This window comes from Leopardus geoffroyi, chromosome C1 (genome assembly GCF_018350155.1).
Source record: "Leopardus geoffroyi isolate Oge1 chromosome C1, O.geoffroyi_Oge1_pat1.0, whole genome shotgun sequence".
In the NCBI taxonomy this organism is placed as follows: Eukaryota; Metazoa; Chordata; class Mammalia; order Carnivora; family Felidae; genus Leopardus; species Leopardus geoffroyi.
Genome location: NC_059328.1, coordinates 94,874,395 through 94,901,418, shown reverse-complemented (window position 1 = coordinate 94,901,418; position 27,024 = coordinate 94,874,395). Strand labels below are relative to the sequence as shown.

At 37.5% G+C, this 27,024-nt stretch overlaps 1 protein-coding gene across 6 annotated transcripts; it reads left to right on the top strand.

The window, feature by feature from the left end:
- Window positions 1-21: 21 nt before the first annotated feature.
- On the top strand, window positions 22-26,683 carry DRAM2 (DNA damage regulated autophagy modulator 2). Of its 6 annotated transcripts, XM_045478618.1 has the most exons (13): window positions 22-135; window positions 1,202-1,329; window positions 2,474-2,541; window positions 6,599-6,740; window positions 10,525-10,592; window positions 11,841-11,980; window positions 19,059-19,236; window positions 19,738-19,820; window positions 21,523-21,615; window positions 22,145-22,790; window positions 23,297-23,861; window positions 24,591-24,658; window positions 25,583-26,683. In XM_045478618.1, exons 4-10 carry the CDS (start codon window positions 6,610-6,612, stop codon window positions 22,250-22,252), a joined length of 801 nt encoding a protein of 266 aa, XP_045334574.1. In that variant the 5' UTR covers window positions 22-135; window positions 1,202-1,329; window positions 2,474-2,541; window positions 6,599-6,609; the 3' UTR covers window positions 22,253-22,790; window positions 23,297-23,861; window positions 24,591-24,658; window positions 25,583-26,683. The 6 variants fall into 6 exon arrangements, with proteins under 6 accessions (XP_045334574.1, XP_045334573.1, XP_045334576.1 ...); XM_045478617.1 differs by having other exon boundaries at window positions 22,145-23,861; XM_045478620.1 differs by lacking the exons at window positions 22,145-22,790; window positions 23,297-23,861.
- The last annotated feature ends 341 nt before the right edge of the window (window positions 26,684-27,024 follow it).

Sequence of the window (27,024 nt, the reverse complement as noted above, 5' to 3'; positions counted from 1 at the left end):
CGCTCCTCGGGGCGGTAAGCGCGCCCCAGGCCTGGCCTGGCTGCTCGGGAGCGCGCCCCGGAGGCCCGCCCTGTCTTCGTCCGGCGGGACCGCTCCCGACGCGGCGGCCAGCACTAGCCGGCCCATGCAAGCAAGGTAAGCCGAAAAGGGGATGAGGGACGGCCCCAGACCGCTGTCGGAGGGTGTGTCAAAGGATGGGATAGGGCGGGTCGGAGAAGTGGAAGCCGCGCGGAGCCCGCCCGCCACCCCCCTCCCCCCCCACCAAGGTGGCCCGCACACGAGTCGCGTGCCAGCTGGCCCTACGCTGTGCGAAGCGCGGGAGAGGGACCTGGTGGTGGTCGGGGCGCGGGCGGGCTCCGGGGGACCGGGGCGGGTGTGTGCACTGGGCTTAGGTTTCCGCGCTTCACCTTTGCGCCCCCATCCTTGGGCGGTCCCCCTCCCACTTCCCTCTCCCTTGCCCCCTATCCGCGAGCCGGGCCAGGCTCCGCCTCCCGCATTTTTCCTGGCCCCGGGTGCTAGTCCGAGGGCTTTGCACCTCTGAAGGAGGCAACGGTGTAAATAGTGCCTTGGTTTTGTTTTAAGCGGCTACTGAGAAGCTTCGCCCCAGTCCCACAAAAACTGCAGTTTTCACTCCCAGGCTCAGAGTTCTTGGTAGGGTGCTTGGGGGCAGGTTTGAAATTGAGATCTATGTTGACCTTGTGTTTACCCGAAGCTTGTCCACCACGCGCAGTTCTGTCGCGGGGCAGAGTGAAGGGTGTGTGAGCCCAATACGGAAAGGTAAATGGCTGGTCCTTTGTATCCTCACACCGTGCTTTCTTTGCATTAGGATACATTTGAAAAACAGAAAACACACCAGGGAAATTTTTCCAGTTCTCCCAAATTTTAATTTATAAATCAGTACCCAAATGCCCTTCTGTAATTCTTGTGGCATCATCAGATTCTCCCCCATTTCTCTCCCTATAACATTTGACCCAACGTATAACAAAGTTACTTAATCTTTTAGACTCTATAGGATTTAGCAATTACAAGAATATCACATTTGCTAGAAGGCCAAGTTAGAGTTTAGACAAATAACCGTTTTCTGTTTTGCTTTGGGCCTGATGGTTCCATAGCATTTTTTTTTTTAAGCTTTCTCTCTTTTTTAGGCTTTCTCTCTTCAGTTGGAGTATCTAGAATTTAATTTCTTGTTGTTTCTTAGCAGTCACCACTTAGAGGACTCAGCAGATGAATAAGGAATTCATCTTATTACCAGCGGCATTCAAACATTTGTGAAATTTAAGAATTGTATCTGCAGTTCTGATTCGTGGATCTTCAAAGAAAGTAGAGAAGGTAGGTGAGAGACGCAACAACATTTTGTTAATCACTCTTACTACTCTATGAAGATTATTCCTGCTTATTTTCAAAGGTTTCCTTAAATCATTAACCATTAAAATTTTAACTTTATTTGCTTGGCACTTAGCCAGCCATACTTCCAGCTTTCCACTGTGAAAATACATGAGCAAAAGTAGTCTTCTTTACCAAGTCAGTGCACTTAAAGTTTTCAGTTGTCATTAGCAAATTGGTAAATCATTTCAAGCCCTGCTTCTCATCTAAATTGTCAGTTTAAACAATGAGAACCCTCAAAGCCTAAGGAGATACAACTCCAAGATGATTCATACATGCAAAGAATTGAGTGTTGTTCCCCATCCCTGTGGCTAGTTGTACAGAATTGATAAATCAACTCTCATTGTTAAATTGTGTGCTTACTCTGTTCTACTCTAAGGAACAACCCTTTGATACAGCTGCTTTCCAAATCAGAATACTGTAACTCAGAGAAGCTTAGTAACTTTCCTAAATCACACAGCTGGGACTTGATAAAGCTAGGATTTGCACTTGGCTAAATGTCACAACTGATTTCACAACTGTGTTCTTTCCATTGCATGACACAGATTAGTGATTTTTTTTTCCTCCTCTCACAACTGTGTGTGTTCTTTCCATTGCATCACACAGGCTAATGTTTTATTTTGCTTAATAATAAACTATTGTTCTTTCCTCATTTTTGTCTTTCCTTTTGTAGGAGGAAACTCAGTGTTTTTCCTTTCATTTTATCTTTTTAGAGGTCAGTGAAAGTTGTCTAATGGGAGAAAGGATAGGAAAATTGACATCCTGGATTTAAAATATTACTTAATTTCTGATGGTACAACATCATTATAAAACACACTAGTACACTTATCTTGAGCACTGAGTAATGTATAGAATGGTTGAATCAGTGTATCGTATGCCTGAAACTAATATAACACAGTATGTTAACTATACTAGATTTAAAATTAAAAAAATTAAACACACAATTATTAACTCTTTAAAGAAAAATAATTTATTAATAATTCTATAACATAGTGTTCTACTCATGAACAAATATTGATGCATTGACTTGAAATTGTACATGTTTAAAAGAATGCAGTTTGAAATACCCCTTTACTCTCTTTGTATGTAGATTTCAAGATTTACAAAGGTGCAGGTTTGTGCAGATTTGAAGACGTATCTTATGAACTTGTAAAACAGGTAATTCATCTTTTGCATTCTACAAGAGAAACAACCATTTATGGACCATCTATGAAAGTATTTCACTTGTATTCATTCATTTAGTTCTTGACTAAACCTCTGTGAAGTGGGCATTATTTTAAACAGTTAATTGTAAAAGCTAGCCCTTATTATGTACCAGTAATGTGTTAGTTTCTTGTGCTATGTCAGTGCAATCCCTGTGATAGCTATGTAGCATAGTACAATAGAACTCTCCTATGATAATGGAAAATGTTCTATGTGTTCACCATCTTCCATGGTAGCCACTAGACACATGTGGCTTTTGAGCACTTGAAATGTGGCTAGTGTGACTGAAAGATTGAATTTTAAGTTTTATTTTAGTCATTTGTAATTTTAATTTAAATAGCCACATTTGGCTGGAGGATTCTGTATTGGAACATAGGGTTACTCTGAGGTTTTAGAATCTGGATAACCTAGAAAAATGGTAATACTGTTTGCTGAAGTAGAAAAGTCGTGAATCCTTTTGGGGTTTAAGATAATTTGGATTTGGCTGTTTGTTCATTCAGAAAATATTTAGTGAGGGGTGCCTGGGTGGCTCAGTCATGAAACTCTTGATTTTGGCTCAGGTCATGATCTCATGGTCCGTGAGATCGAGCCCTGGATTGGGCTCTGTGCTGACAGCTCAGAGTCTGCTTGGGATTCTCTGCCTGTCTCTTTCAAATAAATAAATAAACTTTAAAAAAAAAAAAAAAGAAAGAAAATAGTGAGTGAGTGATTACTATGGGCAAGGCCCTCTGCTATGCTTAGGTAGCAGAGTCTCTTATCAAGGATTTTATCCACTTAAAAACACTCTCCTTATCTGTTCTACTGCAGAAGATAATAGCCATGAGAGATGTGCAAATCTAGCGTTCTCTGAAGAAGGAGTGCTTATTTCCAGATGCAAAGAGATAAGGGAAGGTTGTGTGTGGAAGATGGTATTTGAGCTCCATTGTAAAGAATAGGAAGGATGTGGGCGTTCAAAAATGATTAAAAGGAGAGGAGGTTATGCTTCTAGAAATGAGATGGACATGATGTTGTGAAAATTACTTTTGCTAAAACACCTAAATGTTGGATAAATTATATTAGCCTTTAAATGCATAGCAGGCGTGTAGAACAGAAAGGAAAATGCCTAGGGCTACAGGTCAAAGAGAGAGAGCAGAAACCAGAGTAGTAAACTAGCAATGTGTCTTTTGCGGGGAGAGGGCATTTGGCTGATAGCAGAAATGAAGCACAATTAGAGTCAGCTCATAGGCTCCTCTTCTCCCCACCACCCCCCCACTCCCCCCAAGGTAGAGAGGTATAATTCATACCCCTTTAATTTCTCAGGTATACAAATCCAAGAGGCACCATTCACAGGGTAGTTTGTGTAAATGTGTTTCAGGGGATGACCTTTCTCATAAAAAATAAAACGTAAAGATTTCTACTTGCAACTGTACAACTCACGGCCTTGGAGAATCACCTTCCCCCTCATTCAGCCAGGATCCTCAAAAATCCACACTCAATGAAAGGTGGGCTAGGAAATGTATCTCCTTTCTGGCAAAGGAAGATCACAAAGAAATTTTCACCCAGGTCCAGGTGAGGGAGTAAAGCTCCCCCTTGAGAACCTGAAGCTACAGGGTCTACCATCACTCAGATTCAGGGCTCAATTTACATATCTACATGGTCTGAAAAACCTGGAAGTCAAGAAATTAAAGTTGGCCTAGGTTGGTAATATGCCAGAGTGTCTGGCAAAAATAGTTATAGACCCTCCCTGGAATGATTCACCCTTTTTTTCTTTTCTTTTTTTAATGTTTGTTTATTTTTGAGAGAGAAAGAGACACACAGCATGAGCGGAGGAGGGTCAGCCACAGAGAGGGAAACACAGAATCTGAAACAGGCTCTAGGCCCTGAGCTGCCAGCACAGAGCCTGACACAGGGCTTGAACTTGGGAATGGCAAGATCATGAGCTGAGCTGAAGTCGGACGCTCAACCGACTGAGCTGAGCCACCCAGGCGCTTCTGGAATGATTTACCCTTAACCTAAGCCTTTTAGAATTCTCCCAATTAAAATCATCCAAATACAAGTTCATGGTCAAAAACTATAAAACAGGTACAAGGGGTGGTGGAACCAACAAAATGAAATTAGATTCCTCTAAGGATGTTGCATTAGAATTACCCAAAACAAATTAAAATAATGTTCAAAGAGAAGAAAGGAGAAGACTTAAAGACTTTAGAAGCAGTTCAAACTTTCTAGAAATTGAGAATCATTATCCCAGAAACTTATGCTGGGGAAGGCACTATAGGAATGTGGCAAGGAATTGTCATGTTTAAATTGATGAAAAGCATTGATAGAATGTTAAAGACTCAGAAGGGAAAAAAAGAACAGAAAGAAGGAGATTATGATAATTCAGGCAGGAAATTACTCAAACCATGTCTATAATGGTGACTTTGGGGATAAAGGAAAAGAAACTTATTTAGCAAGATTTAAATGTACATATTTAGCAACAAGTCAGATGATCAGAGTAAATGACAAGTGAAAAATGGCTGAGATTTCATTGTTTGGAACCTCAGTCTGAGATGCGGACGCTGAGTGTACTGGAGGGTTGTGTGGATAGGAGTTGTTCTTACATTGTTCATGGGAAATACTCAATTTCTGTCCCTCAAACTATGAGAAGATACCCCTCCAAACATGAAATTATTTTCACATACAGAGGAGTAACTTCTTAGAATTTGAAAGTATTTCTGTATTTATTTTTGAAAAGTAAATGCATTCGGATACATTAATGTCTTAAAATTCATTATGATTACTTAACATTCTCCGTCTGGAGTTGAAGAAAGAAAGTGGTGATGTGTGTTAGGTGTGTATTTAGGTGCTCTTTTTCTTCCCCCTGCCCTTATGCATGTAATGGTGAACAAAACAGTTGGTTTCTTCTGTCTCAGAATCTAAGGTTTAGTGAAGATAAAACCAAGCAAACTAGGAACAGTTAAGTGAGATAAATGCCCTGGTTGGAGAAGTAAAGGGTACTATTGGAAACAAACTAGGGCCACTCAGCTGAAGCTGGAAGATCTGGGACTTGAATATGTATAGGAGTTAACAGGTGGTCGTAGGGCTGGGGGGATGATAGCACTGCGGCCTGCCATCCAGACAGAACAGTGTACGTGAAGGTCTATGAGTGTGCAAGAGAGCATGACCCATTTGAACATCTGAAAGAAGTTCGCTATAGCAGTAGAGCATAGTGATTGGTGTTAGAATGGAAGGCCTGTGTTTGAATTCTGTCTCTACTGAGTTCCAGCTCTGTGACCTTGCACAGTTTTCTTTGTCTCTGTAATTCTGTTCTGAGAAGTAAATGAGATCATGTAATTAAGATGCTTAGTAACTTGGTGACACAGAGTAGACACTGTGTTTACTTTTGTAATGATGAAGATGATGATAACTAGAACAAGGAACTAGGAACAAATAAGTAATCAGAGATGAATTATGGAAAGGTAAGTAGAGATCAGACAATACAAAGACCTTGTAGATCGTGTTAAGGAGGAAAGACAATTTATAAGGGCACAGGGAGGCACCGAAAGATTCTTGTAGGAGAATTTGGTGGTCAGATTGGTATTTCATAATTAGAAGGATCACTCTGGTTATAGGGTGGAGTCTAGATTGATCATGGTCCACACTAGAGAAGGGCCATTTAGGAGATTATAACAATAATCTGGTCAAGAAATGATGGTATTTTGGGTAGAGTAGTGGCAGGGAAGATGGAGAGAAAGGGTAGATTTGAAGGATATTTGAGAGATTGAATAAACATTACTTAGTACTTGATTATGTGTGGAAAGATGGGGGAGAAAGGATGTTTCTGAATATGGCAAGTGGGTGAAACTCGGTTCCATTTACCGAGAAATTGAAAGCAAACAGGTGTTAGGAGATGGTATGGGGGATGATTTCAGAAGTGGGACAGCTCATGGCGATAAGTACAAGATTGTGGGAGTGGATAGCTAAAGTAGAAGAGATGAAATACTTGTGAATAATCTTTTCTAATTTGTTTTTGTTTTTTTTTCTACTTCGGAAGACGTGTTTGAGATGTGGTGGTTTCAGCAAGGTCTCAGTTTCCTTCCTTCTGCCCTAGTAATTTGGACAGCTGCTGCTTTCATGTTTTCGTACATTATTGCTATAACACTCCACCATGTTGACCCTGCTTTGCCTTATATCAGGTCAGTGAAATATATCCTTTTATAGGAGACTGTTTCATTCACATTTTAACATCGAAGCCATTTGCAATTGCACCAAAAACCATAAGATACTTAGGAATAAACCTGACCACAGAAGTCAAAGATCTGTACTCTGCTTCATAGAACACTGATGAAAAATTGAATAGGACACAAAGAAATGGAAAAACATTTTATGCTCATGGATTGGAAGAACAAATATTGATAAAATGTCTATAGTAGCCAAAGCCACATTTAATGCTAACATTTAAAATTCAGATTTCATGTTTGACATTACAACAACCAAAGGGATATAAAAAGATAGAAAATGTGATAGAAAAATGTGGAGATGGAATTAGATTCACTTAGTGAACTAGTTAGTGAATTACGACGTTCAAGTGTCTTGTTTTCCAAACAAGTACTTGAGGTTGTCTCAGAAGAGAGATGTGGAATTATTCTCCCCTTAAAATTCAAAAATGCTGCAAACAACAGTAATAGTATTAAAATGTAATGGTAATGGCAACTATTTCTTGACCCACTGTGTACAAGGTAATGTTTCAAGCATTCTTCAGGTCTTAAATAATTGAATAGTTACAATTACCCTTTGAAGTAAGAATTATTACCCCCATTTGAGAGAGGAGGAAATGAGGTCCGAGGTTAAGTTATTTGTTCAAGGGCACATGATTCAGTAAGTGATGGAACCAAGGTTCAGTTTGACTGGATAATTTGATTCTACAGGCTCTGCTCATAATCTTTATGACATGTCGTCTAGATCTTTCTAACACATTTAAGTATCAAAATTTATCAGTAATATTTTTGAAATTTCAAAACTAATAACGACGTTAGTATGGGTACTCAGTTGCATGTGCTATGTCAGTAACTCTCTTTTTTTCCCAATTATAAAGGCAATATATACTTATTCTAACAAATTTTAAGCAATACTAGACTGATTATAAAAGTAAAAAATGAAAGTCTGTTTCAGCCCTCTCCAGTTCCTGCCTGTCCAGAGGTAATATAATGGTTTTGTTGATTTCCTTCCATTGTTTGTTTTGTTGCTGTAGTTGTTTCACTTGTTTATCTTCTGAAAAGTAATCTTTCCAACATAGAAAATAGTGAACTTTTAAAGGATGATAAACCAAAAGCCTAAATTTACCTTTTAAAAATATCAAGAAGAGATCAGAATGTTACCATCTACATCTGTTCTCACAGTAGCATGCTGTGGAGTAAAGGATATCAACAAATTGGGTACACTTTGGGAAGATGTACAAAAATCAAAGATACTTTAGAATTTAAGGTTCCAAGTCTAGGAATAATCTGATGAAGAATCACCACTGTTCACCACTCTGCTAGCAGAATATGTAGCTTAAGGAGCCCGTTCATTCTTTAGTAACTCTTTAGTGAGCATATATCTATGATTCCTGAGCATCATCAGCATTTTTACTTCCCCTTCGAGAACTTGTCTGCTTTCACTTTAAAGAGCTTTTAATCATTTAAGAGGCCACTGGGTTCTTCAGAGTTTCAGTTCTGTGATGATACTGCATGTGACTTTCTGATAGATAGTACCCTAGACACTTCCTTTTCCATCCCTGTCGTTCTGCCTTTTTATTCTCCTGCTAATGACCTTAGTAATATTACCCTGGGATCTTTCTCCAACATTCTAATATATCTAAACTCAGTAGTACTTAATTTTACTTCTCAGGTTCGTTTCCTTCATCTGAAAAATGATTGAGTTAGACTAGATGCTCTGCAAACTTCCTTTCAGCTCACACACCCTATCTGAAAGGTTTAGTTGTTAATAGTCCCAAAAGACATAACCAAGTGTAAATTTCACTCCAAAGACAATTCCACTGCACATGTGCTTCAGCGGTTCCACTGCACATGTGCTCTTAGCGGTTCAAGTAGTGGACGCTCAGGTAGAATGCACAAGACTAGTACGGGGGCACGAGGAGAAATTATTAGAACTTCTGTGTGTATTTTGTTTAAATCTCAATGTTTAAATTTATATAATACATACATTTTGAAGTTACATGATCAGATTTCTTTTTTTTTGATAGTGTATGATCAAAATAATTTGATGACCACCGGGTTGGGGCATCATGCTGATGAGGTGATGGACTTGGCTCTTTTCACTTGTGGGCCAGTTTATGTCATTCTGATGCAGAGCCAAAGAAGGAGCACACTTAGCCAGTCATCTTGGAAATGCATGCTTTTGTTTACTTATGGGATAGTTCAAAATTGTAGCATCACTTGAAATACAACTATTATGGATTATTATGGATTTTTTTTCTGATTATAAGAATATATATACATTATTTTTGAAATTTTGAAAGGTGGAAGAAACAAACAAAACCACAATCTCCACCTCCTGAAGGTGATCAGAGTAACAAAATCTTTTGTTTCTGAAGATACATTTTAGAGTCAGAAGAAACAATACTTAGAATTGATATTTGATACTTTACTTTTCCCAACTTAACTCACCAAACCTTATTGATTCCTTACCAGACACGAGTTTCCATTACGTTTTTAATCCCATTACATTGTGTTAGTTGAGATCCTTCTTATTTTCAAAAGAGACTTTGAAAAAGCCTGTCTTTTTCATCTTTACTGTAGTTTGAAGGAAGGGAAAGGAAGTAACGTTTAATATGCATCTCCCCTGCGTCTGCTACTCTGCTAGATCTTCACATGTATGACCACAGTTTCATTTCCTCTTGTTGGTCTGACGAGGCTGGGAGGGAATTAATAGCCCCATTTTGCAGATACGGAGCAGTCAGAAGGACTGAAAAGAGCATACCCAAGGTGTTGCAGTAAATGGTGGGTGGACTGTTGATCTGGATCTGTGTACTCCACACTGCCCTGAAACACAGGCATGTAAACCGATGCATTGCAATACATTGTACTAAGTGATTTCGATAGAAGTCTGGACACAATGCTTTGTGAGTCTGCACTCTGCTAGAGGAGTTGGCTAAGGCTATGGAGGGGAGGGGACTCAAAACTGGTCTCGCGTGGAAGCTCCAGGAGGGCAAGGGCTTTGTCTCTTTTACTAACCACTGTATTCCTGTCCCTAAAATACTGTCTGGCACTTAGGATGTGCTTGATAAATGTTTTTTCAATTAACAGGAAATGATTAAGTATTAATTGAATTATAGGCAGCATCAACAACAGATGCCAAAAGACAGAGTTGTGAAAGAACCTGCGGTGTTTAGGGAACGAATATTCCGGTGAGACAGATGAACACACCTGCCCAGGATGGAAGTCAGGAACACAGCCCTAACATACCCAGCATGTGCTTTTGTCTGTGTGTTTTTCGAATCATTTTCTGTTGATTTCTGTTATGTGGAAAAGAAACAAGCTAAAGCGATACGAGAAAAAGTGAACCAGGTAGGACATTGTGAGCTCAAACTGTCATGGTCTCATAAAATTATATAAGAGCTGAACTTACAAGTGTATAAAAAGACAAAGGATTTGAAGTAATCCCTGCTGTTTTTTATTCTTTAGAAAAAATGCACATGTAGGGGCGCCTGGGTGGCGCAGTCGGTTAAGCGTCCGACTTCAGCCAGGTCACGATCTCGCGGTCCGTGAGTTCGAGCCCCGTGTCAGGCTCTGGGCTGATGGCTCGGAGCCTGGAGCCTGTTTCCGATTCTGTGTCTCCCTCTCTCTCTGCCTCTCCCCCGTTCATGCTCTGTCTCTCTCTGTCCCAAAAATAAATAAACGTTGAAAAAAAAAAAAAAAGAAAAAATGCACATGTGTACCTAGTGTGAGAAATCCACATACCTTCTTTTTTTTCTTTCAGTGACACCGGTACACTGCCTCCAGAAAAATGCTTGTTTGGGGCAATGTTAAATATCGCCGCAGTTTTATGTAAGTGATGGGAATTATTTTAAAAATTGAAATTAATAGCTAAATTAATTTCCTTCTTTAAACACTACTCTGTTCGTTGTTTTACTTTCTGTTTACTGGAGGACTGTTATCACTAAATTACTGATCGCAGATATGTTTCTTTTAAAAGAAGAGCAATTTCTAAAAATGCTAAATTACAGAAATCATAAAACATATCTATGAGGCTATTTAACTTCTCATCCAAATAGAAGTTGTAAAGTACAACCAAATATTTCTTGAGGCCTTAAGTGGATTTCTTAAGGAACCAGTAGAGGACAGAAAGCTGTAAACACACTGCTCACAACTAACACCAACTAAATTCATTTGGGATAAACAGCTTAGAAGTTTGAGAGCAGCAGTGGAACCACGTTTTGATTTTTGAATGATGTTCTAATGCCAAAAGAATGGAGTTCTACTGGATTTTACATTCCTGTTTATTTTTTTGAACCAAACTTCATTAATGATTTACTAAAATATTTTTTCTCTCAGTTTTGATTGTTTTAAATATTTGCATTCTTCCATATGATATTTATTACTTGCTTCAAAAATTGAAGTCAAGGAAATGATTCAGTGCATAGAAATTCTTCTTCTGACTAAAGTTTTCAAAAACTTGTCTACAAAAGCGTATCTCTGTTTCCTTTTCTACACTTCTGAGATCTTTGATAATATTTTTGCCATGGAAAATTTGATTTGATTTGACTCTTTCTGGACTAACAAGGATAGTAAAATGGGTTGTTGTGTGATTTTTTTCCCCCTGTGTAATTGACTGCTATATCTCATTGAGCCAAATTGTAATAATTTGATGAGAGTGAGGCAAATCATCTTTTAGTGTTTTGTTTTGTTTGCCTAGCCTCATTTTATCCATATTTTAGCACTAATTACTTTAGACTTTAATGCTAATCATATAGAATAGTTTGTGTTTTATATAACACTTATCATTAGACATTTTCAGAAAACATCAAACTTCTCTCTTAAGTTTTATCCTGAATATTTGTAAATGTGAGGCCCACAGGAGGCCAGTGCCTTTGAGTCACACAGAGATATTACTAGTTCCATAATGCAACCTTAAAAGTTCTTTGAAATCGACAGCTGATTCTGCTTTTTGTTTTTTCTCTTCTCTCAAATAAAATGTAAAAGGAAAATCTATGATATATGACCTTTGTTAACTGTTGGCAACTTTATTCCCTGGTTATTTATTACTTTGTTGTCATTCGGATTATCTCTTCCCAGGCATTGCTACAATTTATGTTCGTTATAAGCAAGTTCATGCTCTGAATCCTGAAGAGAATCGTATCATCAGAATAAACAAGGCTGGCCTTGTACTTGGATTACTGAGTTGTTTTGGACTTTCTATCGTGGCAAACTTCCAGGTTTGTGCTTTAGCCCAGCATAGGTATTTTCCTGAAGTACCTAAATTAATACATGTTAAAAAGGAAACCTGAAACATTCAGTTACACACTGTTATTGTTTCTTTGCCTTGACAAAGTAGAATCCCCTACCATTAAATTATTTGGCCTTCTTAGAGATCACTACATATACAATTAGAAAAATTCATTCTCAGTAAACTGCTGAACACCTATAAATTATTCTGACCTTTTAAGGATTCACAGAACTCTTTATTTATAAATTATCCCTTTAAGGGTCCACAGGACTCTTTATTTATTAGACTCTTTGTTACTACTTAGTTGGTGATTACTCCAAGACCAGAGAGAATTGATATAAATTATAAGTGACCAAATTATAGACTTAAACTTAAAAAAAATATGCCTGACACCTATTTTGTATTTATATTCTTGTTAAGATGTTCTCATTGATCACCTCTCTTTCTAGGTGTTCAGCCCCTTATATGAGTAAGTAAAGGGAGGATATGGAGCTCTTCCAGCTTTTTCTCAGGGAATTCTCAAAGTGGCAGTCAACCTTCATAAACATTTGCCAACTCTTCACATTCCTTTCTATTGACATTCTTTCAGCCACATCCTGGGCACATTGTGTCTTTTGATTAATCTCTCTACAGTCTTTATAAAGTTTCAGTTTAGACGTTTGATGCCCTATTTATACACACTCATCATACAAATATACTTATAGAGGCATATTCATGCATCTAGTGTAGTTATTTTTGGTTGATGGATGGCTTTCCTCCCACAATGATTGAAGGCCTTGACACTATCCTTCTTTGAGCTCTGCTGTTCCCTAAGTCCTTAATGTCTTCTGCAACCAGCTGGCTGAAACAGTCAAAGAGAACATGCAAAAACCACACCTGCCTCTTTACATCTTTAACCTTAACTAGAATGAGTCACACCATTCTAGTAACATGTATTTGCTAGACACAGGGGTGCTAGGAAATGAAGTCTTGCTGAGCATCAGTTCCTGGGGCAACTCTAAACCATGGAAAGGACATACAATTTTTGGTGGACAGCTACCTAGTTGTCTTTGCCACAAATAGGGTCCTGCCTTCCCTGATCAGTTTCTTTCTTTCTTTTTTTAATTTATTTTTATTTTTTAAAATGTTTATTTATTTTTAAGAAAGAGAGACAGAGTGCAAACAAGGGAGGGGCAGAGAGAGAGGGAGACACAGATTCCAAAGTAGGCTCTGGGCTCTGAACTGTCAGCACAGAGCCCACTGCAGGGCTTGAACCCACGAACTGCAAGATCATGACCTGAGCCGAAGTTGGATGTTTAACCGCCCAAACCGTTCAGCAACCCCCCCCCCCCCCGGTCCATCAGTTTTTAAAGCTCAGTGTTTAAAAATATGTTTTGGAAATTTTTAGTGTATGGATGGTGATTCTTTGCTCTGCTTGTCCCTTGATCAATTTAACAATATTTGTCACCCCCATGTGGGAAAATGAATCCCAACCTGACTTCCACACTTAATATGTTACTTCTATTAGTAACTAAAATTTGTTTATGCAATCCAGTAAATTCCAGTGACAGTTCCTGATTGTACTCACACACACTGCCTTTCTACCTTTATCTCATTCACCTACAAAAACAGTTGATATACTTTTTTGTTGTTGTTTTCAGCTTTCATTCTAATTCACTTCATCACCTGAGCCTTATAATTTTGAATCAAATTCCTTTTTCTCTCTTGGTCACATCTCTTTTCATGCAGCTTTGGACCTATTGAATTTCTTCTACATCCTTCCTTGATGGCTTCATTGCTGGGCCCTGTTTATAAGCAGACTCTGTAATAGTACCCAGATATCCTTCCTTCCTTTCTCACATAAACTGTTACTGCTTATTTTAAGTGGTGAGTGCATTGCCCCCTCTTCCCACTTCTCTCTTGCAAAAACAAACTCTAGCTGATTGATACAGGAAAAAAAGGTCCACAAACCAGATGTTTACAGTTCTAGAGCTTGACTTGGAAGAGACTCTAGCACTGTGTTTTAAAGTAGGGACTTATTGGTCTTACCTCTTAAACATGTCTTGAAAGCATCTGCTTCTGTCCATTTTCATCTCCACTTCTCTCCCTACCATCTCCTTCTCAGCCAGTTCAGATTTCATTCTCTCTCATCTGGACTACTGCCATAGTTGCCTGAATACTTCCTCTGCACTCACTCTTGCAAGCCTTTCATTTAATATTGCTCCGGTATAATCTTTTGGAGTTATATATACATCCTACTCTGTTTCTCTGTACCCCTGCTTAGAGCTTTACAGCTCCAAAGTTTCATGCAAAGACATAGAATCAAGAGAGAAAAAGGAGTTTGGCAAACTGCCTGCCAAGCTGCTTAATTAAGTCAAAGGTCTTACATGATCTGGGTGCTGTCTACCTCTTCAACCTCGTTCTGCATCATTCCCCTTCTTCTTTTTTTTTTTTTTTTAATTTTTTAATGTTTTATTTAGTTTTGAGACAGACAGAGATAGAGCATGAGCAGGGGAGGGGCAGAGAGAGAGGGAGACACAAAATCTGAAATAGGTTCCAGGCTCTGAGCTGTCAGCACAGAATCTGACACGGGGCTCAGATTCACAAACCGCGAGATCATGACCTGAGCTGAAGTCGGACGCTCAACTGACTGAGCCACCCAGGCGCCCCTGCATCATTCCCCTTCTTGATGTCTTCCCTTGTACATAATACTGGGCTTTCTTTGTTCTTTAAATAAGATAAGTTATTTCACTCCATTTCATGTTTCCTTTGTTGGACATTTCACAACCCCAAGCCTAAACAGATCGAGGTGTCTTAAAGATCTCAGTGCACGCTGTAGTTCCTCAGGGAAATCTGTGAATAGACTTGCTTCCGTGTAGTTTGAGTTTTCTTTATTTGTATTCTTTGTGTTCTCTAAGCTCTGGAAACAAATTTCTCACAGTACTTCTTATAGTCTAATTTTATATCTATGGTTTTTAAAAATTTTTAGTTGATCTAGTTCTCCATTAATTGTGAGCACCATGGGTTTGTTCACCGTTGTATATATTGCATATTTAGCACCTAACATAGTACTTACCACCAACATGTTCTCATTGTTTAGTAACTTCGTGAAGAGGCTAAGGGACTAAGCAGGATGGCTAAAAATTCTCTTGTGATTATTGTGGCCGTCTATATATTTTTATTATTTTATTTTAATGTTTATTTATTTTTGAGAGAGAGACAGAGTGCAAGCGGGAGGGACAGAGAGAGAGGGAGACACAGAATCTGAAGGAGGCTCCAGGCTCTGAGCTGTCAGCACAGAGCCTGATGTGGGGCTTGAACCCACAAACCGTGAGATCATGACCTGAGTCAAAGTCAGACGACCAACCAACTGAGTCACCCAGGAGCCCCTTTTGTGGCCGTCCATATAATTTATTATCAAATTGGTTTCCATACAACACCCAGTGCTCATCCCAAAAGATGCCCTCTTCAATACCCATCACCTACCCTCCCCTCCCTCCAACCCCCCATCAACCCTCAGTTTGTTCTCAGTTTTTAAGAGTCTCTTATGCTTTGGCTCTCTCCCACTCTAACCTCTTTTTTTTCTTTTTTTCTTTTTTTCTTCCCCTCCCCCATGGGTTTTTGTTAAGTTTCTCAGGATCCACATAAGAGTGAAAACATATGGTATCTGTCTTTCTCTGTATGGCTTATTTCACTTAGCATCACACTCTCCAGTTCCATCCACGTTGCTACAAAGGGCCATATTTCATTCTTTCTCATTGCCACGTAGTACTCCATTGTATATATAAACCACAATTTCTTTATCCATTCATCAGTTGATGGACATTTAGGCTCTTTCCATAATTTGGCTATTGTTTAGAGTGCTGCTATAAACATTGGGGTACAAGTGCCCCTATGCGTCAGCACTCCTGTATCCCTTAGGTAAATTCCTAGCAGTGCTACTGCTGGGTCATAGGGTAGGTCTATTTTTAATTTTCTGAGGAACCTCCACACTGTTTTCCAGAGTGGCTGCACCAGTTTGCATTCCCACCAACAGTGCAAGAGGGTTCCTGTTTCTCCACATCCTCTCCAGCATCTATAGTCTCCTGATTTCTTCATTTTGGCCACTCTGGCTGGTGTGAGGTGATATCTGAGTGTGGGTGGCCGTCCATATTTAAAGAGATTTAATGAGATTTGAAAACTCTGACTAAAAAGATACAAATTTAATTTCTTTTAAAACAACTGTGTATGATAATCAGCAAAACAAACACATGTGTCCTCAATGCCTACTTAGAGGAATTTTTCCCCTCCTAGGAAATTTACCCTCAAGGAAACTTGGAAGGGTCAAGTAAGCAGAAATCTATGTTAATTTCATAAGGCTGCCATAATAAAATACCATACATCAAGTGGCTTAAGATAACAGGAATTTATTCTCTCAAAGTTTAAGAAGCCAGAAGTCTGAAACCAAGATGTTAGTAGGGATGGTTCCCTTTTGGACACAGGCTATTCCATGCCTCTTTCTTAGTTTCTGGTGGAAACCAGTAACCCTTGGTATGCGTGGCTCATGGCATAACTCTATAATATATGCCTCTGTTGTCACATGGCATTCTCTCTTCCTGTAAAATTTATCCTCAAGGATACCTGGGAGAGAGGATAAGGATAAGTAAGCAGAATATTAGTTCCTAAGTTTCATTAACTGCTTTTAGGTAAAGTTTACAGATATAATCAATATGTAATTTATAACTTCTTTATCAGACATTGGCTCCTGACCACACATAATCTCTGTAATTTTTCTTGTCTTTGTCAAAAGATAAGTTTTTGTCTTTGATAAAGGATATATTTTTAAAGAGGATAAATGTGTCAAAGACTTTATTTAACTTATTCATGAGAGAAATACTAGGAATTACAAATCAGCTCAAAAGAGAAGTCAAAGTACCACACATTTATTGTCAGATAAGGAATGTAAAATAAATTTATGATGCAAAACTGGCCATTATTCACAGGGTAATAATTAATAGCATTCAAAAGGACACAGTTTGCATTTATGCAGATGTGGATTATTTGTATTACTATCAGTGTTCTATAAATTAACTTCTGTCTCTGTACATAACTTTTTTTTCCAGGTACAGAACACTTTAATCTAGCTTATGCAAGAAATAGGTCTATCATTGCCCTTTCTAGTAAAATGAGTATAAAAGGTATAAATACCCTCTTTTCCATAAGTGTAAGTGAGTTTCTGTGACTTTCAATCAAGTTTCAATGCATTTGTGCAAAAGCATTACCTAAAATATGCCCAAAGAACAATGGTTATAATAAATATGAATAGAATTCTCTTCTGTTCTCTTCCTTTACTCTTCTTCCCTGTGAACAAATATAGAACTATCTACACCTCAAAGGATGGTTTATTTCATTTTCAAAAGTCGTATGCAAAATATTTACCTATGAATTCTAAGCTACACATAGCTTTATCATTACAGAAGTTTTCTGTGAAAAGTAGCCTAATCCAAGGCAAAACTGACATTTGTGTAGAACCAGTCCCAGAGGCTCTAGCATTCCATAGGAAGAATGCTGTCTGACCTATTTCAAGATCTTTTGCTGTTTCTCTGGTCTCAAAAATATGACAAAATTTAATGTACAAGCTGAAGCATTGCCAGTTAAAATCAGTTTTATATGCCTTTATTATAACTATAAAAATATAGTAATGTTCTCCATTTTTTATTTTTACTTTTTAAGTCACAAGGTTTTATTGATGGGACTGTGTACTCGTCCCAGATGGTCATCAATCAGGTTCTATCTCTAGCTTCATCACGATATGAGAATATTTTTAATGGGAAAAGTTCACTCATATTCCTTCTCATAGCCCCAAAATAGTTAATTTCATTTTTGTCTATATTTTTCCAGCCTTTATCCATACGTACAGATAAATTCCCATATGAAGATAAGAAGATAGTACAATTTTGTTTTATTTTTTATTATTTTTTGTATTGTTTTACAGGTGCTGAAGGGTTTTTTTTCTGTTACCCAAAGTGGAAATGACAATGCATTTTTTTCCCTTCTCAGTACTCATAACTCATTGCCAGTTATAACACCGCAAACTGGATCAAAGTAGCCTTTTCTCTCCAAAAGAAAACCAATGGCGTTGCCAAAAACGTTATCTTTTACTTCTTTATACTGGAAACTTCCTGTAGCTTCAACTGAGAAAGTTGGGTTCTGTATTTGTGAATTAGCACAGTTGACTGAAAGGAGGGGCCCAAGCCCTACCTCTCCCCTCTCGCTACCCCATGATGCCCTCCGTGCCAGATGCTGTGCATTGCCTTCCCAACCACATGAAATACAGACGGTGCCAGCTTCGAGAATTATAGGGGCTCAACTGAAGATGTTTGTAGGATTTTTGGAGAGCCACTCTTGTCACTTTTAAGCAGAGGGTATATGTAGTACAAAGTAAAATGTAAATGGATACCGGTAAGAGTGAGGTAAAGGGGGAAAAATTATAATTTATGATAATCCCTTGTATACTTTATCAAAACCAATCAACTAGAGCCAAAGTGGGGTGTTTAAATTTTTTGAGACTTTAAATTGCTTTTGGATTTAAATTGGGTTTAAGTTGAAACTCCCTCCCTCCAGCTTTCCAACCTGCTAATCTCCCTTTGTCGTGCATTACTCTTTTTCTATAATCCTTATCACCATCTAACATACTATGAATTTTACTTGCTTCTAAAGTTTATTATTTATTGTTTTTGCTTCTTCACTTGAATATAAACTCTGAGGGCCAGATGCTTGCCTGTTTTGTTCACTGATATATCTGAGTACTTAGAACAGTGCTTGACACACAAGAGGCACTCACAGAAACATGGTATTCAATGAGTAAATGAACAACTACTGTCATATTTTCAGTAGTGGCATATGAATAATTTGGTTTACCATAGTCCTCTGGCTTATGCTGAGTAGTCTAAGAGAGAATTACTTCAAGAAGTAATTTTGTAGAATTCGCAGTATTTTTGCACTCAGTGAATGTTCTATTGAAATCGCTGGCTTGTGCTTTTAAATATTGTGTTGGTAATGTGTTTTGAGTTTACCTTATTTACTTATTTCTTCTTTCTACCTCTTAGAAAACAGACTTTTTTCCTGTACACATATGTGGAGCTGTGCTCACCTTTGGTATGGGCTCGTTATATATGTTGGTTCAGACCATCCTTTCCTACCAAATGCAGCCCAAAATTCATGGCAAACAAGTCTTCTGGATTAGACTATTGCTGGTTATCTGGTGTGGAGTAAGTGCATTTAGCAGTATCCTTTGCTGTAAAATGTGGCTCCACTTGGAAGGGAATTGAATAACAGAATTTAAGTGAACACTGTTGGCATATTGTAAGCAGGTCTTTTGTGGGTGAGATTCTTGGGTTAGTAAACTAAAAGACTTGAAATGTGAAATTCAAATTTTACATAGGGCCTCAGTAATTGAACTAGGAACAAAGCTGATGTTTAGCCTGATCATACTCATTTCAGACATCTGAAGGATGAGTTTATGTCCTTGAGAACAATTATGGAGGATAGTACTGATTTACTGAGCAAAGGGGAGTTGACTCTGCAGACCATTTCATAGTGATCCTCCAGGCACGTTTTAATTTTCACTACTGCTGTGTGACATCTAGTCTTTAAGAAAATGGGTTTGGACCTTGGAAACAAATGTATGAGTAATCCTTTGGGACCTTTAAAGTTATTTTTATTTTGAATCTAATTTAAATGCACAGGTCTTGTCCGAGATTCTCCTTGACTTACTTTTTTTTATAGTGCTGACTTCCTCATCATTGTTGCGCAGTGGCAATTATGGCAAAGATGTAGACCAGAAACTCCATTGGAACCCTGAGGACAAAGTAAGAGCCTGGAATCTACAAAACTTAGTTTTATATTAAATATGACTATTTTGGTTGGTTTTGATGTATTCTTTTGTGTCATCACCAAAAATGAAACTTTTTCAGTAGAATAGTCAATTCTGTTAAATTAGGATTATTTACTATGTATGATTGAGTTTGTGTAGAATTACCTGTGTTATTCTCTCACGTCTGACCAGTGAACATTTTCAAGACATGAAGAGAATCATGATGGCAAAGAGTTTTCTCAGAAATTGTCTCTCCTAAATATGGATGTAGTGTACAACATACCCAACTGAGATCTTTTATTATTAGAATTCGTGTTTTCTGAATTATTATCTGGAAGTTTATTATTATGGACTCTACATTTGGGTTCCAGTATACTGGATATCTGAATGGAGATAGCATCTTTGATCCTGAGAAAAAAAGTGGAGGGACATATACTAAATAGATGATAAAATAGGTTTATCTGTTTTCACAAACCTCTCAGTGGCATTTCATTTTAAGTTATTTTTAAAGAATTAGCCCTGGATAGGACATGTTTATAAGAATGAAAGAATGGAGTAATTTATTAGATTCTTTCAGTTATTTTTTAAAAATATTTTTTAATGTTTATTTACTTTTGAGAGAGAGAGAGAGACAGAGCATAAGTGGGAGAGGAGCAGAGAAAGAGGGAGACACAGAATCCAACTAGGCTCCAGGCTCCAAGCTGCCAGCGCAGAGCTCAACGTGGGGCTCGAACTCACGGACCGTGAGATCATGACCTGAGCTAAAGCTGGATGCTTAACTGATTGAGCCACCCAGGTGCCCCATTCTCAGTTATTTTTTTTATTGTATATATTTTTTTATTTTAGAGAGAGATATATGAGCAGAGGAGAGGGACAGAAGGAGGGAGAAAGAGAATCTCAAGCAGTCTCAATGCTCAGTGCAGACCCTGACCTAGGGCTTGATCTCATGACCCTAGGATCATGACTTAAGCCAAACTCAAGAGTTGGATCCTCAACCAGTTGAGCCACCTAGGAGCCCCTGGATTCTCTTAGCTATAATCCATATATTATTTAATGCTCTAAAAATGACACCACGTTTACCATGAGCATTTTTTACCTAAACGTTTTTAGTGACATTTAATGAATCTTATGGTTGTGGGAAAGGCAGTAACTTCCTGATCATAGAGTAGAAGTTCTCCTGTCTTAGTTCTCAGATGGAAATTTTATTTGCTCTGGATGAAATTTACAGTAGGTAAATCATTTAGGAGGAACTTTCTAATATCTGTCTTTAATTCTCGAGCTAGGTTCAATAAATTAAGGATTGGGGTTTTTTTCCACAGAAAGTTCAGATATGGAACTATTTATAAAATATAAATGGAATTAAGTTTTTAAACAAATCCGAATTTAGATAGTTTATATTTACAGAAGAATTGTGAAAATAGTACAGAGGGTTCTGTGTTATCAATGTATTCTATACCTTCCCCTTTTATTAACATCTTTAATTAACATAGCATGTTTGTTATAGTTAAACTCAAATGGACACATTTTTAACAAAAGTCTATAGTGTATTAAAATGTCCTTAGTATTTACCTGATGCCCTTTAATTTTCATAAGGCAGATTGGATTATAAATTTTATGGGTTTTTTATTTGAGAGAAATTATAGATTATTTGAATGAAATTTCACAGAACTGTTCTTTTTTTTCCATTGTCACTCAAGGGTTATGTGCTTCACATGATCACCACTGCAGCAGAATGGTCTTTGTCATTCTCCTTCTTTGGTTTTTTCTTGACTTACATCCGTGATTTTCAGGTAAGAAAACACAGCGTTAGATTTATGCAAACTTCCTGCAGGTGGAATAAGAGAAGTTTCTATAGGCAAGTCTCCAGCCTTTTTGAAAATTAACTTCATAAGCAGCAATGCCAGAAGAGGAGCGACTCAGGGAACTTGTTTCTGTGTTTGGAGAAGTAGTGTATTGTTAGTAAGGTATTCAACCTTGAAAATAGGGCTGTAGAACAAGTAAATTTGCAGAAACTTTTTCACAGAATTTTCATCAACTCTGCCTACGTTTCCTGATTCCTCCGCCTACTGATTCCTTTTAGAAACCAAAGAAAAATGAAGAACTTCTGAGTAGAGAAGCTTGGTTTTCCCAACTCTGTTGGTACTACAGTTGATACCTTTGTCAGTATAGCATCTGTCTCACTCTTGTTACTCATTAGAATTGATTTACATCCTCAAACCCATAAATGTTCCTCAGAACATATTGAAGATGTGATGTTGAAGACATTGAAGATGTCTTTAAGGAACAAATGTCTATATATAATTTTCTTTTCTGTTACAGAAAATTTCTTTACAAGTGGAAGCCAATTTACATGGATTAACCCTCTATGACACTGCTCCTTGCCCTGTTAACAATGAACGAACACGGCTACTTTCCAGAGATTTATGATGAAGGGATAAAACATTTCTGTGATGATTATGATTCTCAGGGATTGGGGAAAATGTTCATGAAAGTTACTGACTCTGCTCTGAAATTTTCAACCAGTTAATCAAGGCTGACAGTGACTTTGATGAACACTGATAAACAAGAGACATAAAGCCGTTTGATAAGTTATTTTAAAGGATATCATCAAGAAGAGCATGGGAAAACATTTATGCCTATACTTTTTTTTAATCCCAGAAAATAAAACCAAAGGACTACAACATTGTAGATTTTTTTCCTACTTATGAGAAACAACCAGAAGTGTACCAAGCAGTCTACAAAATCCAGCATTTCATATTTTCTAAATCATCGTAAAGCGTGTTTTGTTTGGAGCACTTTTATAAGAGACATTTTCCAGGACCCCAGATACTCAGCATTGCTCAGCAGCTCCTTTAGAATTGGGTTTTGAAGTAATAGTTTTACCGTATCACTACATTTCTTACAGTCTTTATAAAATTTTTTTCTTCTGGAATCCACTTATTAAGGAGAGCAGACCTGAATTCATGTAAGCACTTTCATTGCTTAGGCTTTGCACAAGTGATTCTGTAGGTGTTGATTTAATTCCTGCCATAAGGCCAAATACTATGCCAACTAGTCTGTCACACATCCTTGCAAGAGGTTCATGAAGCTTAGTCTCTGAAATGGGATTTTAATCACTTCATGCATGAGAGAAGTAGCTATAGGTAAGTTTACTTCAGTTGTGATCTACACAAAACAAGGGCTAGTGTTCACACATAAGGCTGAAAAGTTGTGAGTAATAGCAGATATGATTAATAGAAGTTACCACAAACTGCTGTCAAGAGCTTCTTAGATTTTCATTTATATAGAAATTATAATTATTTGTAAAAGTAGTCTTGAATGAGCAAATACTAACCCTTTTAAACAAGGTGTGATCTTTGTAGGAAGGACAAAATCAATCCAAAGGGGGGAGAGGGGGAGAAAACTAGGTACAAAATAGTTGTGATACTTGTATCCACAAAAACAACTTTCTCTCTCTTTCTGTCATGCAAGTGATTGGATAGCTTCTACTTGGATCCATATCTGTGCAGATAAAGAATGGTTTACAGATCCCAGAGAAATTCAAAAGAAGAAAATGATCATCCAAGGTTCCCAGTGACTGGTTCTCAAAAGAATCTTTGAAGAAGATTAGCAGGGTTTATCATTTTAGAAGAAATGATCCCATGGCCAAAATAAAAGATGGTGACAAGTTTAACGTATAAGAGGGAGCACTTTAAAAGAAAATGGTTATCTGGTGGAATTAGAAATCTCAATTAGGAATAAGTTTCTAGATATAAGACTGTGTAAATAATACTGCTGAAGACTTCTGGGCTAATAAGACAGAAAGTGGAATAAAATACTATTTACATAGGTCACACAGTAGTGACCATGGGAGATACTTCAATAAATATCGATGCATTGAAACTGACATCACTAGAAAAATATTTGGATACAAACCATGAAAAATTTCTTTCATGCCTCTGAAAATCATAGTGCAACCACACCTGAGAAACACTGGTGGGTCCTGACTCCTGTACATCAAGGAAGCTGAAATTCAAGTTGTGAAGGACCACATATGGTGAGAGGGGGATTGATAGAATCAAAGTTTATAAATTACATGTGGGGAGGATGACACAGGAAGAACTTGGACTTACAGGTCTGTACTAGAATATTAGGTTTAGAAATATGCACTAACAGGGGCGCCTGGGTGGCTCAGTCAGTTGAGCGTCTGACTTCGGCTCAGGTCATGATCTCGCAGTCCGTGGGTTCGAGCCCCATGTCGGGCTCTGTGCTGACAGCTCAGAGCCTGGAGCCTGTTTCAGATCCTGCGTCTCCCTCTTTCTCTGACCCTCCCCTGTTCATGCTCTCTCTCTCTCTCTCTCTCTCTGTCTCAAAAATAAATGTTAAAAAAATTAAAAAAAAAAAAAAAAAAGAAATATGCACTAACACATTAAATTCTTATAAAACAAAAAGTTACTTCAATAGTATTTTAATCCCATTATGTAACTTTTAAACATAACGGAGGGTGAAAATGTTAATTCAAAAAGGGATTATAAATAGATTTTTGAATGTGTGTTTATCCCTCACTTACACTGAAGTAATGGAAGAGAACCACGCCCTCCCTTAAAATATGACTTGCCTCCAATGTCAGTACAGAAGCTTGTATAAACAGATAAGGTATTCCTCTTCAATTCAATCAACGTTCCTGTATTGAATATTTAGCTTTAAGGGTAGAAGGTTTTTAAGCTGACAAAATTAACAGATTCTATGAACTGAATATATTTCTTTTTTTGTTCTGGATACACAGCAAAACTGCATTTCCCAGCCTCCCTTACAATTAAGAATTGCATGAGACTGAATATTAGCCACTGAAATGTAAGTGAAATGGATGTATTTGTTGTTTTCATATTAAGATTCTGAAAAAGGGGAATGCCCGTCCCCTTTTTTTTCCTCTTTCCATTCAATGGATATTATTGATGATAAGATTTTAGGAGATGGCAGAATCACATGGTAAAAGGAACCTGAACTAGTCCACTTCTAATTTTAGATTTTAGAAAATCAAACAAGATCTTCTATAATTTAGGAGCTCCATTTTTATCCATCCCAGTTACTGAGATTATATTTTGCTGGAATAGTGTCATATGTTGTAAGTGCTCAGTGGATTTATGAAAGAGAAAGAGCTTCTCTTATCTCTTCTGCCTTGTCCTGTATAGACTCACTGTGAAATGAAGTTCAGTAAACATTGGCTTATCTTTATAAATCCGTGATTTATGTTTTGCTTCTTTTCAATCAGCCAGATTGCTAGTTTTAGAAAGAATGTACTCACTTACTAGGAAGATAAGAACATAGAACAGCACTAAAACAGGAAAAATCTTTCTGAGGCATTGTGAGTGTAAGCAACTGTATCCTCCAAAAGGCATGGTAATTTGAGAGAGAGTTCACCTTCTCAGGAAGCCTGAGTAGAATACAAAGAGAAAACCTCAAATTCTAACTTATGCCTTCGGAATGTAGTGCAAAGAGAAACTCCACATGTTTGGAAAGCTGGCGATTTAGCTGAAAAACACAAAGGTTCTACTAAGTTCTCACCAATTCTCAGATCCCAATTCCTGCTGAAAGGAAATCTTCATTTAAAATATTTGAACCAAGTGGTAAAACTAAACTAAATCAGCACAGCTCATCTCCACATCAACCACAGATTAGATTGATGCAGCTTCCCAGTCTAAGAGCCTGACAAGGAATAGGCACACCCTTTTGTGGAGGTAATTATCATTTATTTTCATACCTACTGTTCTTTTATAGAAAATATCCAGCATGCAGCAAGAAATTATAAGACCTTCAAGGAGCAGAGACATTTGATTTGATTCAGAGAGAAGTCAATAGAAGTGAACTCAGAGATTGCCCAGATATTGTAGTTATCAGAAGTAGATTAACTATGATAAATTGCTGAAGGAGGTAGTAAAAAGGGTGGAAAACATGCATGAAAAGATGGGGAATTTCAGCAAATACATGTAAACTATGGGAAACAAAAAGAAAATTCTAGAATTGAATATGATATGACTACATAGGAAATGATTTGATAAACTTGGAAGACAGGACAATTGAAAATAAAAAACTGAAAATCAAAGAGAAAAAGGAGTGAAAATAAAAAGGACAGAGTATTTGAGTTTTGAAGGCAAAATCAAATGGCCTTGCATCTTGTAATTGAGTTTCACAAGGTGAAGAAAAAGAGAATGGCACAGAAGAAATGTTTGAAGAGATATTGACAGAGAACATATCCACAATTGATGGAAATTAACACAGAAAATCAACAAAAAAGTGAGACTTTGGAAATGATTGAAATTGATAAACACCTAGCAGGATTAATATGCTGAGCTGAATAGTATTCTCTCAAAAGCCATGTCCATCCAGAACTTTAGAATGTGACCTTATTTGGAAGTAGGGTTATTGTAGATATACTTAGTTATGACATCATACTATATCGTATTAAATCCAATGATTTAGTGTCCTTATAAGAAGACCATAAAGAGACACAGAAACAGAAGGCCAAGTGAAGATAAGGCAGGGATTGGACTAATGCATCCTCAAGCCAAAGATTGCTAGCCACCAGAAACTAGTAAAAGGTGAGGAGCAATCCTCTCCTACAGCCTTTAAAAGGCTCCTCGATTTTCAAAGGAAAATGTGACAGAGTACATTTCTATTATTTTCAAGCCACTCAGTTTATGGTTATTTGTTATAATAGCTTAGGAAACAAAAAAACTGATCAAGTAAAAGAGAAAACAGATTAGTAATATCAAGAATGAAAAGTGAGCCATCAATACAGAACATGTTGACATTAAAGATAATAAGAGCATGTAATGGACAACTTTATACCAATAAATTCAACAACTAAGATGAAATGGACATATGCCTTTTACTTTTTTTTGTTGATTTTTATTTTTTATTTAAATTCAAGTTAGTTAACATACAGTGTAGTCTTGGCTTCAGGAATAGAATCCAGTGACTTACATATGACACCCAGTGCTCATCCCAAAAAGTGACTTCTTAATGTTCATCACCCATTTAACCCATCCCTCCACCCACCCCCCTCCAGCAACTATGTTTATTCTCTGTATTTAAGAGTCTCTTGTGGCTTGCCTTCCTCTCTGTTTTTATATTATTTTTCTTTCCTTTTACCTGTTCATCTGTAGAGTTTCTCAAATTCCACATATGAGTGAAGTCATATGATATCTGTGTTTCTCTGA